The sequence below is a fragment of the Rhea americana genome, unplaced genomic scaffold (genome assembly GCF_003343005.1).
Source record: "Rhea americana isolate MKP2758 unplaced genomic scaffold, rheAme1 scaffold_220, whole genome shotgun sequence".
Taxonomy (NCBI): Eukaryota; Metazoa; Chordata; class Aves; order Rheiformes; family Rheidae; genus Rhea; species Rhea americana.
In genome coordinates, this window is record NW_028186330.1 from 494,763 (window position 1) to 508,644 (window position 13,882).

The following is a 13,882-nucleotide window of genomic DNA, read 5'->3' on the forward strand; positions in this document are numbered from 1 at the left end:
CCTATCTCTTCTTCCTCTCATAAAGGATCTAGAAATTAGAAAGGATTTTTGCTTGAAAAGCACTTGCTGTCGGGAGGAGCTACACGGAGAGAAGGAACTCATTTACAGACTCCTGATCAAAACTAATGGAAAATGCTGAGTGGGGAAGGACGCGGACAAAGACGGCAAGTGAGATGTGGCCGCATGAAGAGGCTGGACACCCAGTTTTGGGCCTGGGCGAGAGCTGGCAGTTGCTGGGCTGCCTTCCCAGTTCTGCAGGTTGATACCATTTCAGAGTACATCTAAATTCCTTCTGAGGCTTTCTCACTTTGAATACCCAGGAAATTCSCAGAAGCTTCAAGAAAATTCACATAGAATTGTTGTTACTCTGTAACAAGGATGGAAAATCGGTCTTTCTCCTTTTACCTAAAAATCAGCGGCAAATGAGGAATAAAGTGAGAAGACGCAAAAATGTCAGATGGGTCAGATGACTTAGTTGAACACGTGAGCAATAAACCAAGGTGGGAAAGAGAGTACATGAAATAGCTTTTGGGGATACTGTCAGAAAGGCAGTATAGTGTCTATCTGTAGGCATGTATCACTTAAAACTGCATTCTCCTATTTATTTATAAAATATGGAATTACAGTGTAACTGACTTAGAGTTTCCAAACCTTCAGTCTCCAAGTATGTGAGTGCATGTTAGAATAAATCTCTTCTTCATGCAGGCAGTGCTTATGCCTTGAAAATGTGCTCTGTACAGCCTTCTCCTAAAAGCACACTGCGCACTTCACACCTTCACATGTAAACAGCTGGGCTTTTTGAAGAAGCTTCAGTGGAATTGTTATGCAAGCCTAAGCCTATACAGAGCGTAATAGTAGTTTTGAGAAGATAAAACCAGATAATGAGTATAGATTTCATCAAGTGTCTCCAATGCAAATAACCACTTTCATACGTGAGTTTGAAAGAGAGGAGGAAAAAGGCAACCATTTTGTAGAAGAGAAATAAAATAATGCTACAGCTCAGGTTTGTTTTCACTGTTTAATAGTACTTCAGGTTCTCACTGTGTAAGTTCTTTCAACTGTGTTCTGTGTGTATGCAACATCACACACTTTTTTTTTTCTTGTAAGCTCGAATGCCAACAATTGCRGTGTGTAATTATGCCAATAGTGCAGAGAGACATGTTTGCTTGATTAGTCACTGAGGCTTGAATTCAGCCAATATAGCTTAAGGCATTCAACTGAAGTCCGGATTTAGGAGCCTAAATTCCCTCTGCAGTTAGCAGAGGCACACAAATGCCTTTATCATGTGCTTTAGATCTTAATTTACCCCATCTCTCTCCCTTTGCTACAAAAGGGATTTAACTCTCTAAAATTACCTGGGGCTCATCTGGCCCTGAACGTTTGGACATGACCGATTCTGAAGCACTAGCCATCCAATTATACGTGCATATTATAATTCACTGTTAATCCTGCCCTGTCCTTCTCTGCCCATACTACTGTAATTCCCCACATCTGTCTCAATGGTACAGCCCTTGGCAAATTTTATGACTGTAATATCGTTGTATGATGATTACTGAACATATGATGATACTCCGATTTCCATCAAGGTCCAGTTGTTTCTCAGAGTCTTAGAAATGAGTTTAAAATTTGATAACCCAGCAAAGAGGGACAGGATCAGGGTTTTATAACATTGACAAATTAGCCTGTTAGACTTTATTTGTTTTTAAGATTGTTGTTCCAAATATGAAAGTCAAAGACGAAGATATTGCACTTACAGTTGCTCTCCTTTGTTGTTCATAGGCTGTTAAATGTGTACCTAAATATAGTATATGCCAGATGAGAGAGTTAATGTTGCTATGAGAACCTTAACCTCAGTATTTCCTAGGGTTTTATGCTTATATGCAGGAAAAAAACAGTGATCAAATAACTGAATATTTTCTTTTAACAAGGAAGTACTGCCTAATGACTTGTATTTAAGTGGTACTATCTGCAATTTATTGCTGTTGCTGCTGCTCTTTTTCTGAAGGGCTTTTTCTCCTGCATGAGTAGTGTAACAGAGGAGGCAAAAAAGAGCCATTCGATTGACCTATATATTTATTTCATTGCAGCACTTAAAATTCTCTTGTCTTACAAAGCTGCCTTAATGCTGCCAGGCAAGTAAGGGGAACTGGATGGTACTCCAGTGGGTAGCTGGGCTTGACGGAGTTGCTGGCCTGTCAGAGGGGCACAGAGCCTGCTTACAAGCTTTTCTTTACCAAATGTTTGAAACTTCAGGAAGCACATGCTTCCTTTCCTGTTACCTCTTGAACTAGGCAAATAGCCGTTCAAGGATAACCTGCCTGCGGAGCTYGAGTCTTCAGCAGCTTCAAGCTAACTGATTGTAGCTGAAAGCTCTTTCGTTTCCCTGTTTCTCCAGTGACTTTGGTTCTGCTCTCATGAGCCTGTGAGTTTTGAAAATAGAAAGCTTTCTGGAAAAAATGATCTCATCATTTCCAATGAAAACTGCAAGTATAATCTTAGTGTACCTGCCTGTTATGTAGGTGCCTTCTGTAATAAATCACTACTTCTGCATGTGCAAGATACATACATTTCAATTTAACTTTCTTTTTAGTTACGTCACTACTAGTATGTTTCTCATGTCTGAACAAACTTGATGGGTGAAATCTGCATATATGAGTCAAGACTTGCTGGACTGCTTTTCAGTTTGTGAGGCTCTTACATGCCAACTTCTGGTATATCAAACTGATTGACTTTTCAGCATATTTTAATGGCTTTCCATTGTTGTCATCTGTTACAAAACAAAACAGTAGAAGAGATAGTGTACTGCAACTTTTCACATATTAAATTTCAAACAAAGCTCCTTCTAATAAGTGGTGCTCTTCTCGCTGTAACTTAGTCTGGAGTCATAAATCACAATACCAAAGGCTGGTTAGCACTGATGCAAATTCTACTGTAATCCATTTCATAGACTGAGGAATGGCAAATTTGGAGCAGTTTGCTAAAAATTTTCAGCGTAAAAGACTTCATTTAAGACTGTTTTTTTATGGTAATTGCATACAGTCAGAAGTCATCTTTATCAGAAAAAAAAATAGTACAAATAAAAAAATGAAGGAGAAGGAAGAAAGTAACGTGAGTGTGACGCAGCTGGGTTTGGTTGTTGTCCATTTTCCTTCCATTCCGAATAATGTTTGGATTACTTGATGCATGCAAAATACTTCAGTTGCTACAGTGCGGTTGAGGAACAGAGGCTGGAGGATGAAATAACCATGAGGGTGCTGATGATATGTGACCCATTATATGAAACCACTGAAGTGATGAACATTAGCGTTCTTTTAAAATTTTTATTTTTTAAGTCTTTCTGTCTTTAAAAAAGCGGAGGGGGGGGGAGGGAGGGAAGAATTCTTCGCAGAACAATGGTGCAGTCTGTTATCTGCTCCTTTGCACTGTAAAGCACTGAATGTTCAGCCAATATAGTGCTCTGGTTGGCTTAGCATTCTTAACCTTAATTTTGAATAGAAGGTGCCTTGTGCTGCTGACGTAATTAGGGCCTTTTGTAAATCACTGTTGCAGGCAGTCTGCTGTTGCATTTCATTGCATTTTTTCTGAGGGATGCAGGCGACAAGTACCAGACTAACTTTCTGAACCCCTCTTTAGGTTCAGTTTCGTTATTGCAGTATTTTATTCAGAATGCACTCTGCTTCATTTTCCTTTCTAGATATGAAGCCGCAAATCAATTTTGCTTGTGAAACAGTCTTCCTGTTGAAGAAGTTTGAATAAGAAGCCATTAACAGTTTAAGATAGTAGACTCTTCCAAGAAAAGAAAAAAAGGAAATCTGAGATGGATAGATTTAACTAACTCGCTTTAAATAAAGTCCCCTCTTCGTTATAGGAATCTGCCTCGTCTGTCACTGAAACTGTCAGAAATTTTTAAAAGTTTGAGCTGCGGCTTTTTCRTAGAGCTGGTTTCTTAAATGTGGTTATCCACAATATACCATGCTCAGCAGTATTCTGAGAGGGACRTGCATAAAATCCTCTTACGTTTTGCGTAAACCTCTTACGGACCGTTGCACCCTCTCTCCTCCCTAGAGACATGGGGCTTCTTCTTACTACTGTCTCTCCCTTGTCCTCTATAGCAGGGTTCAGCTCAGGCCATCACATCCCCTACTGATGTATTCTTTTAGATCCGTGATGTCAGTGGTGATACATAGCCTTGTGCTGTCCTTGATAGCAAATACAGCACTATTAATAGTCCGTGAAGTTAACCTGTTCATTTCTGCATTCCTTCCCCCCACCTACTGAGTTCTAGTCCATTAGCTGGAAAGGAAGCATTTGGGGGGGGGRGCGGAATTTGACCCACTTTGTGAATGAATGTAACAATGTTTTTAATGCAGCTCTGATAGTAACTTCAGTGTGGGAATACTGGAGGATTGCCTGTAACGCTTAACTACTGGGAAGAAAGAGTGTGGAGTTATAGCAGAGTTGTACGCAGAACAGTACCAGTTCGGCATCCTGTAGCAGCTTGAAATGCTGTTGTACTTTAAGGTCGCTGCCCATCAACTGAAGGCCAGGGCAGATAGGGAGAGGCTGGAATACCTGCACATAGACCACTTTGCTTCACACCAGGGAAGCAGAGCAAGACAGCTGCAGCTTTCTTCTGTTGGCCTTACTTCATCAAGTCCTTCCTTTCTTGGAAACTGCGAAAAATGTCGTTATTGCCTTTTGGCTTCCCCTTTTCCCCATACAAAGGCTTGAGAAGCATCCTCAGTTGAACAGCTTTTCCTCTCTGCTGGGACTTGACAGTGACAAGGATCAGGTGCAACCTGTGCTGTATTGCTGCCTAGTTCACTGCAAAGCACCAGCTAAGGGAAAACGCYTTCCTATGCTACAAGCGTTGCAAAGGTGGCGATTCCTCTGGCGTGCGGTGGAGGCTCCCACGTGGGGGCAGGGGCGAGTGTGCAGGGCTCTTCCTCCCAGGGAGTGATGAATGAATGATGTCACCAGGTTGGTTCCTGAGGCAGGAAATCCATCCAAAATAGTTTTGTGCCAATACAGAAAGCGGAGTCATGTGCACAGAGAAAGCTGAAAACAGAGATGAGTTCTTTCACTGTCTTCTGCTCCATTGTGTCCCGCCTTTCAAACCTAACGTGACAAAAAGCAGTAAAATAAATGGACGCGTATTATTCTTTCTGACTTCGTTAAATATTGAGTTTTAAGTTTGCTTGCCYATTCAGAGAGGGAACGTGAGAGTTGCGCGCCCCTGTTGTAGATCGATGTCATTTTTGGTCAGTGTCTCAGGCATTCACTCATTTCCCCCTATTCAACWAACAAGGTTCATTGTGGCAGCGTGGGCTGCTGAGGCTGCTAGTACCCCGACACCAAGCTCGCTCTGTGCGTGCGTATAATACGCTTCTTTACTGTAAAATGCGTGCTAATTACAGAAAATAGACTTGCCCAGAGGACAAAAATAAAATAAAATAAAATAACGGGGGCAGTCCGCCCCACGCACAGCGCTCTCGGATTTTTCGGGATGCGGGGATGTCTGTGACTCGGTAAAGCGCGACAGGAGTGGGAGCGCAGCTGTAACATTGTGCAGCACGCATACCTTCCCCAGAGCGACAGCAACCGGGATTCCCCCCCTCCGCTGCTCCCCAGCCCGCTTCTCAAAGAGCTGGCTCATCCCTGCTGTCAGATGAAGCAGGGGTTCGAGTCACTTCGGCTAGCTTAAGCTTTAACTCCTCCCTAACTGGTCTCGAATTTGTACATAGCGGTGGGAGAGGATGAAGGAGGAAGAAAAGAGGCGGTGGCGGCCGGGGCCCGCGGACCCGCCGCACCTGGCCCCCGTCTAACCTGTGGCACGGAGCTGCGAGCGGCTCCGTTTACCCTCCTAATAAAACCGCTGGCGCCAAGGCTCGGCCCGCTGAGCGGGCGCTTGGTGAGCGGAGCCGGGGGCCGGACGGAGGAAGCGCGCCGGGGAGGAGCGAGGGGGCAGCGAGCCRAGTGGAAGTTCAAGTGCTGAAGTTGCGCGCGGGTGCCGCGAGCTGCTGCGAGGCTGGGCTGCCGAGAGGCTCGCCAAAGGAACCGGGCTGCGGGAGCACACGTGCTTTTCGGCTCCGAGCTTTCTGCTTTCTTCTCCTTTGAACTTTTTGATTATCGGAGGGTTTTTAAGCATCCATGGGTGGTCGCAAAACAAATTTCCTTTGTAATTTGTGTATGTGTGTGTGCGCGCGCGCGCGTGCGAGGGGGGGGGATAATTTGGAAGTCTGATAGTGTGTGGGAAACGATTACATCAGTCACAGGGAGGGCTAGGATTGGTCTGCACAGTGTGGTTTGATTCACTACCGCAAAGATTGCGTGTAACCCTTTGAGTGGAGCTCTGGCAGAGTTGTTTCCCTCCCCAGAAACAGTCCCCAGAACAGGGGCTACGTGACAGGTACAGTACAGTGAGCCACTGACACTACAAACGCCCCCGAGCGTGCAGCTGTAGTCTGCAAAGGGTTGGAAGAGGCAGAGAACAAACTCTCTCTCAAGAGGCAATCTGTATTTAAAATGCCATCTTGTTCTTCTGACTGCTGCCTTTTACGTGCCGTTGAGGTAAGATTTTCCATATCCGATTACCCTCCAGGTTTTTGTCTTCTCTTGCTAGGATGCAGAACGTTTTAAGCATGGAGTTAATCTAAATCCTGAACCTGCATGTTTGATTGCACAGAGAAAAAAAAATGTTGCAGTAAGTGTGTCTCGTTGGAGCAGAACAATGCAAAGAGGAAAGCATCTGTATAAATCAGGAGGTGGGGAGAAGCTTCCTGACTTGTGCTTTCATCTCCATTAACACTCAGAATGTGCAGTATGTGCACGTTTGGGTTCAAGCTACTTTAAAGCGAAGATCAAAAGAGAAGCCAGGAAAGGGAGCGAAATGCGTGGACTGTGCTGGCTAATTGATCTGCGAGCGAACTGCGAGTGGAACTTCCAAAAGCGAAACAATCAAAAGTTAGTAGGGAACCGGAGAGCCATTTTTTAATTTTCAGGGGGTTTGGCCTGTTTCGCTGCAAATGTTCAAAGGCCTCAAACTGCATTACAAAGAAAATTGTGTTTATTGTTTGACCGGRTTGGATTTCTTTTACCTGCTACTGCAGAAGTACTCTCTTGATACTGTTTCATGTTTGCTTCCCTTATACAGCTTTATAAAGACCGTGTGCGCTCTCACTTTCCCTGGGTATGTGTTCACATTAACACTGCTTAATCTTTGTTTAGTGCAGGGAGGTGTTGGGGCAGGGGGAGGGGAAGCAGGCAAGGGGCATGACGGAAAAAGTGTTATAAAGTAAATCATACGTGTCATTTGTCCTGGCTGCCAAGATGCTTGCTATTGTAACGAGAAGACGATGCTTTTCTACAGTGGCTGTGTGGTTTACATCTTTTTGGAGCTGTTGATCTGTAAGTGTATCCTTTATGTTGCAGGATGTAAAAGTCTTTAGTGAAGATGGAACAAGCAAAGTGGTGGAGATTCTAGCAGACATGACAGCCAGGGACCTCTGCCAGCTGCTGGTTTACAAAAGTCATTGTGTGGATGATAACAGCTGGACTCTAGTGGAGCATCACCCTCACCTAGGATTAGGTAGGGAATGGTCAAAGGGGTGGCATGGTTACCTGGGAACGTAACATATGTATAATTCATATTAATGTGCTTCCAGCCGGAACGTTTTCTGGTCACTGCCTTTATCTGTAAAATTAGCTGAAGTCACATACATGCTTTTTATGTGTTAAAATTTTACAATTTGATGTGGTAAGCATTTAAGTCCTTCTTGTTTCCCATCCTCTATTTTTCTTTTGTATTTATATGTGTATATGTGTGTGTGTATATGTATATATATATTTTTTTTGATCTAACCACGCTAGTGCTCTGTTACCTTGCTGCGGTTTGAAGCTACTGCAAAGAAACAGCTTAGGCAAATTAGGCTTGATCCTTAGTGTCTTGGTCCTATGAAACAGCTCAGYTCATCCCCAGCTGGGAGACCTGGGTGAAGAGCCTCAGCTCTGCATACCTACAGGAATGTGTATGAAAGCTAGRCATGCTGAGGTGGGGGAGGGGGACGGCTAAACTTGACTTGAGGAGGGGGAAAATGGTGGTACCACCCGCGATCCATGGGCAATTTCTGGACCAACAGTGGCATCTGCTCTCCAGGCAGCAGCTCCTCCACCTGATTGAAATTAAGGTGTCATGGTTACAGTTTCAAGAAGGCAGCAAGAGGAAGAACTGTGGGGAATTAAATAACGCTGTGAATTGGTTTAATTACAGTACCTGGAAGAATCTCATGTTATTCAGTCTTGCTTTTGCTGTTATTTTGTGGAACTGATTAGTTGTAGGGTTCTGATTTGCAGCTTGCAATTGCTTATTGCTGAGATACCCTATGTATAATTCTATGTAACATAGAATAATTGCTTTAAAAAGTATAGCATTTGGAGTATTACTCAGTATACTTCATGCTGAAATTTTGCTATGAAATAGAAGAAGGCAAATTGTAAGCTGTGATCCAGCATTGGAACTGTGAATGCTAGCTGCAGCTAACAGAGGCTTTTATGTCTAAAAATGTAATTCAGAACCCCTATTTTACAAAATGAAACAGTTTACTGGAAATGTAGTGCCTTTAACTGATACTATTAAACACAGAAATACACTACTCTACAGAGTAGCGTTCAAAAAAAAAATCTAAGAATCATAAGATATCCTGCTTACCTAATGTTTTTAATCAGGTGTCTCTCTTAACGTACAAATACACGTAAAAAATAAACACGGAACACTTCTTTGTACGTGTGCGCGGCGTACTTTCCGTGCTGAGGCCSTAGGACAAGGTGCAGAATTCAGGTATAAACGAGGGACTCCTTAGCTCCTCACGCCCCATCTGCAGGTCTAAACAACCTTTAAAAATTTCTAGCGTTACCAATGCTCATTAAATGACCGGGCGCTCTTTCTCTCTGGTCCCTTTCCCATCCTTGCTGCTCACCAAGGTATTGTGTAAACAGAAGCCTTCTCCTTTGTAAGCAACATCCTTCTCCTGCCAGATTCATTCAGTGATGCCACAATTCAGTGTTTGTGACATCACAATAGCCTCCATGGTGACTAATTGTGCTGTCAAACTCTGGTGGGTGACATCTCTGAATGAATCGGGCAGGAGGCTGATTAGGAAATCAAAAGCTTCTGTTTACACACAAATAASGTGGTAATTAACAATGATGGGAAAAGAGCAAGATACTCATCAGGCTGCGCTTGTGTGTACGTTCGAACCTGCCCGTCTCCAGCTCCATTTCGCGCGGAAGCACAAAGCCAGGCCCACATTGTCCCCAGAAACACGGTGCGCAGCCTACGASTTCGGCCGTCCGAAACTTTTCCCATAAGGGCTGCTTCGGGATCGTCCACTGTAGACCATGCAACAGAGCTGCAACAGAGATTACACTCTGATCCTTTGGTTTRAGTGTAAAAACAAAATATTAAAATGTTTAAAATCTCGGAGAAGGTGCAACGATACAGACTTTATATATAAAGTATTTGAAAGGATATGAACACTTAAGTGTTGGAAAGGATGTGGACAGAAAATGAAACAGAATGGCTCATTTCGTGGGAAAAATAACATCCAGTTCCTTGTACTTTGGGGACCAAAGTATATACATATTCAATACATTTCAAATACCAACTTTTATCCGTCCACCCAGGTTTAGTGGAATTTTTTCTTTATATGGCCATGTATTTCTACTTCTCAGTAGCTTAAGTAATTCCATGCTTCCCTGTGTATTTCAACTGTCACATCATGGCAGTAATCTGTAAAAAAGAAACTTAGGTGAAGTTCCTGCTCAGTGTTTGGTATTCCATATTTTTCCCTCTACAAATAAGATTGCTTATAGCACATCTGATACAGTAGAAGTATGAAACAGGGATAGGAAGGTATTTATCAATGTGGACAGAAAAATGTTTTTAAGAGCAGTAAGAATTACATGTTTCTAGAAGACATTATTTCTTACTCAAGATATCCTGCATGACTTAATGCTCTAGGCGGTAATCTTGGAGCCCACCAAAACAGACTACCTCTGAAAAGCTTACTATCTTTCTTTCATGGTCTTGCTAATATTACTCTTATTTTCCAAAGGAGCTCAGTTTGCAGAACCATTTCACATTTTTTTTTATTGGGCAGCCTGAGAACAAGAGTAAATTTATAAAAGTAAACTGCATATTTATCAGTGTGGTAATCTTCTAGGTCCCACTGTTTAAGGGACCTTCCTCTGACTGGTTACACTGCAGGCTTAGTCAGTTGTATTCCAAATAATACACCTACTTACAAATAACTTTAACTGCTAGCGGACTGCACAAATTATTTGTGTTCTCATTGGCAGCAATACTCTGACAATTTACCATCAGCCTATCTTAGATTTGACATCCGTAGATGTCAGATGTTCATGCTGCACTTTACCACTACGAATCCGAAATACTCTGTGGTCAAGATGTTAAGTAGTCTGTGAAACTTGAATTCATTATGTTAGTAATATACCTTACCTCCTCTGAAAATGTAATATTCTCCCTATATGCTGCTGCATTCTTAACTATCTCAATTTAGGAAAAGGATTGAGATATTTGTATTGGACATTAACAGAAATAGTAATAATGAAGACAGACTTTTCATGATGGTATGTTTCTGGATATGGAAAGAATCTTTACCTGCCAGTGTCTCTCTTTTTTTTTTCCCCAGCTCATGAATTGACTGTTTAACACAGCTGAAGTAGAAAAGTAGTAGAGTTCTCAATTGTATGTAGGGTTAGAAAAAACAATCACTGTATAGTTTCATACATACATTTTCTTGTTTATGTATGTATTGAATTTGCTTCACCTTCAAAAGGAATTAAAAGTGGAATAGTTTCTTAACAGACACAACCAGCTCACTTTCCCATCTTTTATAAGTTGTGCACTTCCGTATAAGTTTAGATAATAATACAAAGCAATTTCAGAGGAGGAAAAGAAAAGGGGGAAAAAAAAGTTTGTTCTGTTCGTCTGCAGGAAGTCTGTACAGAAGACTGAATTGAGCCTATCAGATAAACAAGGAGGAGACATTTCTGGTCAGTTTAGCTGCAGTGACACTTGAAAACAGACTGACCTATTGAACTTTTGTGACTCACAGCTGTGCCTCTAGTTTTGTAGCAGACAGTTCAGTGCAGGGCTGACGCTGAGTTGCTGGTGTGGCAAGTGGCATTTCATTACGTTTGCACTAACCAAGTGCAACTCCCAAGGGCTGACCAAGCGTGCAACTTCTGTGAAACAGTAGCAAACGGACTAGGACTGCCTGGCTTTCTACATGCCCATTTCATAAATTGCTGCACCTTTTCCTCAAGTTGACTTTCACTGCCAAAACAAAAATGTGAATGTTAAACCAGCAGGAGTGCCAGAGTCTCAAAAGGGTCTTAGTTTGATGAAGAAATACATCTAGACCAGTTACATAAAGTATCTAATAAACATTTACTGGCTGTATGCACACAAGCTCACAAATAAAATGCAAAACAAATTGAGAAATGTTGATCTATGTTGCATTTCCTCAAGATAAAACACGAGACATAGTTCATCTCAGTCCTTAGACAGTCATCATCCAATATGTTAGGAAAGCAAAGATTGCAACCTTGTAAAATAACAGGAGAAGCCAGTAGCAGAACATGTGGTCTTTCAGGGTTCATACTGTAATGAAGGTTCCTATCAAAACAATTGAATGTGTTTTAGGTGTAATTTTAAAAACAAAAACTCATTCCTCCACCAGAGGCCTACTATTCTTACAGTATGGAGAGAGGAGATTTGATTTTACCAGCTGCTTAAAACGGTGGTAGTAGCGATAGATCAGTAGCAGCACCTGAAACTTCACCTGGGAAGCCTCTAGATAATGTGACGGTTTAGGTGATTAATGCACAGGTGGTACAAAATGTCCTTAAGTGAACACTGGTACATTAGTYGAAAAACTGCCATTATAAAGTGATGTTATGGCTAATGCACTAAGGAGCAGCTCTTTTTAAACGAGCAACCAAATATTTGTGATCTTCAGTGTTAACCTCTTGAAACATAGTCTATAGTAGGGCTGRAGATCCCGTAAGCATGGTAATTCTGAAGTTATCAATGAACTGGTCATGGCTGATATTCTAAATGCAAGTGAAAAAGATGATAGGATCATTCAGAGATAGGTTTAAGTTTTTAGTCAAATAATAATTAAAACCTAGCTTCCTAATGTAAGTGCTATTCAAAAACTTGCTAGCATTTGAGATACCAATTACTGCTGCTTGCTTTCTATCCTGAAAATACCCCAAGAGAATTTGCATGGTAGCTTGGCATTTTTAGCCTTGAGAATGTAAGGATGTGTGAATATAAAGTGGGGAAGAGGCTATCCAAACTTTTTTGGTCAGCGAATCGTATGCATTTTACGTAGAACTTTGTGAAAGGAGTTTTGTTTTGTTTTGGTTTGGTTTTTGACCTCATTTTTTACTTTGTATTACGTAAGAGATGAAAGTGCTGCCTATTAGACTTTGGAGAAATACATAAATATTTTCCTAGAAACTTTTGACTATTTGCCAAGATAATGATTCATTAAGTAGTATACACTTGTGCCAACTGCCCTCTTTTGAGTTGCTGTTTTCAGTGAATTGGATTTGTTATGCTATCTGTTCGTGCTTTGATGTGCCATTCTTTTGACCAAAGTAGTAGCGGTTGTGGGGAGTTACCTTGTAACCAAATCTAGAGCAGAAAATTGCCCTGTCATGTGTACAAAACATTTGTCTCGGTCAGTATTCCTGTAAAGTGGATCCTGTGACCTCTTTCATAATAAACCTCATTGTCTAGTATCTACAATACAGGCTTGAAGTTCACCTTGAAATGAACTATTTTTATAGAGTGTGGTTAAATAGGACATTATATTCCTGTGACAGTTCAAGACCTAACAGTGGTCTTTTTGCAACTGTTTTTTTTCTGAAAATTTTCTACCTAACCACTTCTAGAGTATACACCAAACACTAAAAGAAGTGATTAGTATGTTTTATTTAAGGTAGTGCCAGGCATTAAGGTACACAAACCATCTTACATACTTCCCTTTCTCTAAAGTCTGTACTTGTTAAGCCCTGATATAGAAGATCTTTGCAGAATGCTTGCCACATAACGTCAACTTCTTTATACTTATGTCCTAGTTCTTTTAGATACTTTGTTACAGCATAATTTCAAATGCATAAAAGGTTTATTAAGTTCATAAAAGATAATAGAATTATTCTAAGTTGTTTTAGTTGCTAGTTTAGTTGCTTTTTTTTGCTAGTTGGTCATATGCTAACCTTATGTTCTTTTTCCACAGAGAGGTGCTTGGAAGACCATGAGCTCATAGTCCAAGTTGAGTCCACAATGGGAAGTGAAAGTAAATTTTTGTTCAGGAAGAATTACGCAAAATATGAATTTTTCAAAAATCCCATGGTGAGTCTTATTACATAGCTGCTTAAATCAGAAAGAGGGATGTATTGCAGAGTCAGTGGGGTATGGATGTGAGTGGTAAGGAGGGGTAGGAGGACTGTGGAATCAGCCATTCCAGGGTAAAGGAAGGCGCTGTAAAGCATTTAACACAGAACAACACTACTGGGCACTGTTTAATACTAGGTATTAAACAGTATTTTATATGTTCATATATATATGTTTGTGTGTATCTGTGTGTATACACACATATGCATACATACACACGCGTGTGTGTATATATATAAAAATTCTTTTCTCACAAATTTTAACCAATGTTTAAATTCCTTGTACTCTCCTCCTAGCCCAAAAAACTCAACTGTTCTCAGGTTATCAAATATACTTGTTTCGAAGTGGCTACTGCTGTGTTGGAGAGTGACCAAGACAGTGATATATTTGTTGATT

The 13,882-nt window shown here is 41.3% G+C and overlaps 1 protein-coding gene across 3 annotated transcripts in view; it reads left to right on the forward strand.

Moving 5' to 3' along the window:
- GRB10 (growth factor receptor bound protein 10) overlaps window positions 1–13,882 on the forward strand; it is a 152,780-nt gene that overhangs the window by 117,348 nt on the left and 21,550 nt on the right. For all 3 annotated transcript variants that reach the window (XM_085305465.1, XM_085305463.1, XM_085305462.1), the window contains 2 exons: window positions 7,432–7,588; window positions 13,329–13,444. In XM_085305465.1, the coding sequence (XP_085161591.1) occupies window positions 7,432–7,588; window positions 13,329–13,444 (273 nt within the window). The remainder of the gene's footprint in view (window positions 1–7,431; window positions 7,589–13,328; window positions 13,445–13,882) is intronic.